At 32.9% G+C, this 5,862-nt stretch overlaps 1 protein-coding gene across 1 annotated transcript; it reads right to left on the minus strand.

Annotated features, from left to right (window-relative positions):
* Positions 1-2,366: 2,366 nt before the first annotated feature.
* On the minus strand, positions 2,367-5,631 carry LOC131038991 (receptor-like protein 7). Its single transcript, XM_059219562.1, has 3 exons — positions 5,572-5,631; positions 5,265-5,336; positions 2,367-5,024 (listed from the first exon to the last, which is right to left on the minus strand). The coding sequence occupies exons 1-3, from the start codon at positions 5,621-5,623 to the stop codon at positions 2,461-2,463; spliced, it is 2,688 nt and encodes an 895-aa protein (XP_059075545.1). The 5' UTR covers positions 5,624-5,631; the 3' UTR covers positions 2,367-2,460.
* Positions 5,632-5,862: the final 231 nt, after the last annotated feature.

A 5,862-nucleotide genomic window follows, 5' to 3' on the forward strand; every position in this document is an offset into this window, starting at 1 on the left:
AACATTGAGTTGTCATTATATCTATTCACTTATTTGTCTACTAGTATATGTAAAGGTGCCTCTCACCCTTTACATCAAAGGTTAATTTATGTCCTTTATCAATTTTCCTTTGACCCCTACCCTCATTGATGTTTCCTATTAACCTATCATATAAACCCTAGAAAATTTGAGGAAGCCCCTTGCAGCTTAGTTCACATCAAACTTATTGAATTTAAACCGCTTCTTTCTAAAAGTAGGAAGCCTGAACCTAATCCTAAAGGTAAAAAGATTAAAAATCCCGTGTTAATGAAACTCTAGAAGTTTCTCTTCTTAAAACTACTCTGGACAAAAGGAAATCCTCTACTTCCAAGACTAACCCTTCTAAGGATAGGAAAACTAATAAAGGTCCCTCAAAACAAAGCATGACCATTGACTTAGATAAGTTAGTTTCTAATAACAAGGAAAAGGCCAAGTAATAAATTGAAAAATAGGATGGTAGCTCGGGTGAGAGATGCTTTATGCATCTAATTTCTAAAGATAATAAGATCAAGAATGTTATGAAGGAGGAAACCCCTATTTATTTCTAAGTTTGTGTGTTGGAAGAGAGTGTGGATCTCTCTTCTAATGATTATGAAGATGGGGATTTTCAAGATTGTGAGGAGGACTAGGTGGATGAGAGTGATGATAATTTGAAAGCCACTAATAAGCCTAGGGAAGAAGGTGCAAGGTTTGTTCAAAGTACCCTGTCCCCCATTTTTTCTGGTGAGGAAGATATTGGGCATATTTCTTAGGATTACCCCTCTATGAAGAAAGAAGACAACATTGCCAAACTAAAAGGCCAAATTTCAAACCTACAGGTTCATGTTATGAACCTAGAAACTAGAGCAGAGGAATGTTGAAAAAGAAAAAGGAAGACGGGTATGGCTATCGCTTCTCTATGTGCCATTACTAACACAATCATGACAACAGATGATATGGGATTCATATTAGGGAAGAGAAGGATTAGGCTCAAAAAGTCAAGAAATAGAAAGACATGGACTAGGAGGCTTGGCAAGACTAGATGGGGAGGCTCACCAAAAACTAAGAAATCCTTAATAGTATCTGATGCAAAGGTTCATTATGGAGTGTTGGATGTTGTGCCCTTTTTTTGTCTTTTTGAATCTTATTGATATGGATTGTTCTGATAGGGTCTGAAGTTTGGTAGGGCTTAAGTGTATTAGCTATATAATACTCTTAAGTTCAATTCTCTGAACAATATGTTTAATGAGACCTACGTGCTGCCTAAGACATTTTACTTTTTATTTAGTGGCTACTAGTGGTGTTTATTTAAGCTTAAATCCATATGATACTATTACTCTATGTTTATATGCTCTTATTTTGGATGGATAACCCTTTTTGGGAGGGGTGGGTTTCAGGTATTAGTGTTTTTGATTACTTACTTGTGAGCTAACTTCATTATTTTTGTGTGGCTTTTGGTTGTATGATGTTAGTTAATGTTTTGTTGTTGCTCTATTTTGTTGTTTCTTTTTTGTGAGGGATCAGGGCCTTTTCCATTCTTAAGTAATAAAAAACAATAACTTCCACACATGTAGGAAAAATTACTAAGGAAGAACACATAACACTTTCTTTCAAACAAATTAAAATATTATGCTTTGAAAGATAATTAAATAAAATATAAATCAATCAAAAAAATAGATAGTTAATGTTCCCTCTCTAATCCAAAATTATTTTTATTTCCATTTGTATTTTTTTCCCCACAAAAATTGCTTCTTCAAGAAAATAATTCTTTTGGCATCATTTGGGAGACACATTAACTGAAGTACATTGTTAGCAAAATATTTTCTAATATTTGTTGTTTGGAAGATCAAAAAACAAAAACTACATCATTCAATAGATGGAAGACTCTTGATTACTTTCAAAAAAATGAAATGTGGACCTGATGAGAATGTTTTAACTATAAATAGTGTAAAACTATTATTGTTACACTTCAAATGATTGTGGACCTTTTTTTATGTGAGTAAAATAAACATTATTAGAATTTCTTTTTAAAAATATAATTAATTTTTTTTTATGTATATTAGATTCTAACGTTTACGATCCCTTGTATTTAACTAGAGGAAGTAGTGAATATGGATGTCAAGACCTACAAGTATGTTTCCATCATATATATTCGTACACACACACGCACACACAAGTTATAAAAAAATTGATCTTTTATTATATTTATATTTTCAATGAGAATAAAGATACTTAATATTACTTTTTCCTAAAACTAAATACCCATTCAATAAAAATTTAACATAAAGGACTTGCATATTTTCATGTAATAATATATGTCCACCAATAATTTTTTTGCTAATTAATTAATAGTGATACATATATTTTCATCAACTCTAATTTGCATGCTTCATAAAATTGTGACTGAGGAAATCGATACATTTCCATAGACAAAATTATATTTGTACAAATTATATTTGCCTATCAAGTACAACTTAATATATCTACAAAAATAATGGCAAATTCATCTAAGATTTGGATGAATCTTCTTCTCCAATACCTTTTGGCAATCAAGATTCCAAACACCCCCCAAAATCCAACAGCAAAACTTGTCATCCACTCGACATACCAATGCCATGGAATTTCTCCTTCTCCTTGAGTCTCTTGTTCTGGAAGATAAATCATGCTAGATTTTTTATTATCTCCACATTTACATGTCATATTATCAACTGGGAATCCACAAAGATTAGGATTCTTAGAGAAATAGGTGGCAGAGAAAGTTGCAAACTGACCCCCTCTTGGGATGCTTCCACAAAACATGTTGTTAGATACAATAAAAGTGCTTAGGCTAGAAACTTTTAGCATGTCATTTGGAATGCTTCCATGCAATTTGTTGTTTGAAAGATCCAATGATTCTAACTGCTCTAGCATTCCAAAAGTGATTGGAATATTTCCTGTAAGATTGTTCCTTGAGAAGTTCAAAGTGTGTATACCTTTAAGATTTCCAATTTCTGAAGGAATGCCACCTGATAATTGATTTGCAGATAGATCAATGCAAGTTATAAGTAACAAAATAGAATTATAATACATCAATTCTAATCCTTTGTTGATAACTTGGATCTCTTCTTTGTAATAATAGGAATAATCACTAGCATTTGAGCTTTTTACTTGTGGATGTGGATCCATCATTGCTGTTAAATTTGCCAACTGTGGTGGGATGGCCCCAGTCAAATAATTATATGAAATATCTAGCACATGCAATTTTGAAAGATTGCTTAATTGGTTTGGAATGTTCCCTTGGAGTTTATTTGACCTTAAAATAAGTATCATCAACTCGGTGAATTTTGATAGCCAAAGGGGTATATTTCCCACTAATAAATTATCACCCACATCTAAAATCTGCAAGCTGGAGCAATTCTGAAGACTAGATGGCAAGTTTCCCTTAAGCATATTTCCATTCAGTTGTAGTGCCACAAGATAGCTTAACATTCCTATCTGAGCTGGAATCTCCCCCATCAAATTATTCTTTCCCAAGTTCAGTCTTGTCAAAGAAGAGCAATTAGTCAGTCTCAATGGTATTTTACCAGATAATCTATTCTTTGATAGGTCTAGAACTTCTAGATATTGCAAAAGACCAATGGTGGAAGGAATTCCACCACTTAGATAATTTGATGAAAATGACAAGAATCTAATGCCTTGTAAAATCTTGCCAATTTGCACTGGGATAACACCTGTAAAACCATTTTCTGATAGATCCAATAGATGAACATATGAGGAAGATCCTGAAGGAATTGGAAGACAACCATTCAATTGATTGTTATGTAGATCTAAATATCTGAATGAATACATGTAGATGGTAAGGGGTAGTGGACCTTGTAAATTATTATATGATAGATTTAAACTTTGTAGACTAGGTAAATCTCCTAGCCAAGGCGGAATGGTTCCCCATAGATTATTTTGGGAGAGATCCAAATAATATAATTGATATTGTGTTGAAAGGAATGGAGGTAGGATACCTTCAATATTACAAGAAGATAATGCTAAAATTTTTAGGGAAAATGGAGGTATCCAGTTTGGGTCAACTTGGATAGTCAATTTATTATTAGAAAGATAAAGTTGAAGGTAGTTACTAGTACTTATGAAAGAATCAAGAGAAAAATTACCTTGCAAATTGTTGGAGGAGAGATCAAAATTTTCCACATGAGGGAGAAGTGCAAGACAAGTGGGAATTGTACCATTTAGTTGATTATCATCAAGATAAATACCTCTCAAGGATGAAACGTTACCCAATGAGGAAGGTATTTGACCATCGATTTTATTGTGGGAGAGATCTAGATAAATCAAAGATGAAAGTTGACCAAGTGAGGGTGGGATCTCTGCACTCAATGAGTTTCCTCCAAGATTTAGTGTCTGAAGACTAGAGATGTTGCCAAGGGAAGAAGGAATAATTCCTTCCACATTTCCACTAACAACGTAATCCTCAACTTTACTCATATCAATATGGAGGAGGGTAGAAATATTTCCAATGCAAGGTGGAATAGTACCTGATATATTGGTAATGCTCAAATCAAATTTGGTCAATTGTGGCCATTCACAACATAACATCTGACCTACATCTCCGCTCAATGATGGGTTTCCAGACAAACTAAGCTCTTGCAAATGAGGCATATTTCCCAACCATGAAGGCACTATAGAACTAAGGTCATTATCATCTAAAATAAGATGGGAGAGGGAGGTGAGGTTTTGGATGGCACTGGGGATGTGCCCTGATAGATAGCAATTGGCAAGGTTTAGGTAATGGAGATGATGGAGATGAGAAATGGTTGCTTCCAAATTCCAAGTTGTCTTATTCAACACTACACCTTCAAGAGACAAATATCTCAGCTCTTGCAGCTTCTCCACCCACCTTAAACTAGAGCTAAACACTTCATTCCAAGCCAAATTGAGGTGAGTCAAGGTGTGCAAGGAGCCAACATCCATAGGAATCTCACCTTCAAAATAGTTCCAAGAGAGATCTAGATGCCTCAAATTTTCGAGACCAGATAATTCTGCAAACATTAAATAATTTAACATTAAAAATTAAAGAAAAATAGAAATCAGAAAAAGAAAAACAATCATTTATTATTACTTTCTAATATAAACGAAATATAAAATTGTTATTAACTATTTAACAATTAAAAAAATTAAATACAAACAAAATATCAAACGGTAGATAAATAATATTATTGTTTTTTATAAATATAAACTTCAAATTTTTGAAAATAGAAAATGGCTCAGTAAAAAAGTACCTTTGGGTAGGTGGCCAATGAAATTGTTCGTAGAGAGATCTAGATGCCTCAAATTTTGGAGACCAAATAATTCTGCAAACATAAAATAATTTAACATTAAAAATTAAAGAAAAATAGAAATCAGAAAAAGAAAGCAATCATTTATTATTATTTTCTAATATAAATGAAATATAAAATTATTATCAACTATTTAACAATTAAAAAAATTAAATAGAAACAAAATATCAAACACTAAATAATATTATTGTTTTTTATAAATATAAACTTCAAATTTTTAAAACTAGAAAATGGCTCAGTAGAAAAGTACCTTTGGGTAGATGGCCACTAAACCAATTTCCGCTCAAGTCCAAATACTCCATGTGCTTTAATTGAACAAGAGTTTTCAGATGATAAGTATGGTTGAAATTGTTGGAGAAGCGGAGTTGGATGACGTGGGAGGAGGAGTGGCTGCACTTAACACCACGCCACTCACAACAATTGAACCCCTTCCATGACTCATATTTATAGTACTCATTTGAATGCATGTATTTATAGTACTCATCCATGTATTTATAGAACTCATCCTTGAGAGCAAGGAGGGCATCTCTCTCATGTGGGA

This window comes from Cryptomeria japonica, chromosome 4 (assembly GCF_030272615.1).
Source record: "Cryptomeria japonica chromosome 4, Sugi_1.0, whole genome shotgun sequence".
Taxonomy (NCBI): Eukaryota; Viridiplantae; Streptophyta; class Pinopsida; order Cupressales; family Cupressaceae; genus Cryptomeria; species Cryptomeria japonica.

What these genes read in the sequence shown, in the direction of transcription:
- LOC131038991 (XM_059219562.1), bottom strand. Translation starts at nt 5,623, where the DNA reads ATGGAGTATTTGGACTTGAGCGGAAATTGGTTTAGTGGCCATCTACCC. An exon ending in TAGTGGCCATCTACCCAAAG is followed by an intron (nt 5,337 to 5,571) that starts GTACTTTTCTAC and finishes TTATGTTTGCAG; the next exon opens with AATTATTTGGTCTCCAAAAT. An exon ending in CATTGGCCACCTACCCAAAG is followed by an intron (nt 5,025 to 5,264) that starts GTACTTTTTTAC and finishes TAATGTTTGCAG; the next exon opens with AATTATCTGGTCTCGAAAAT.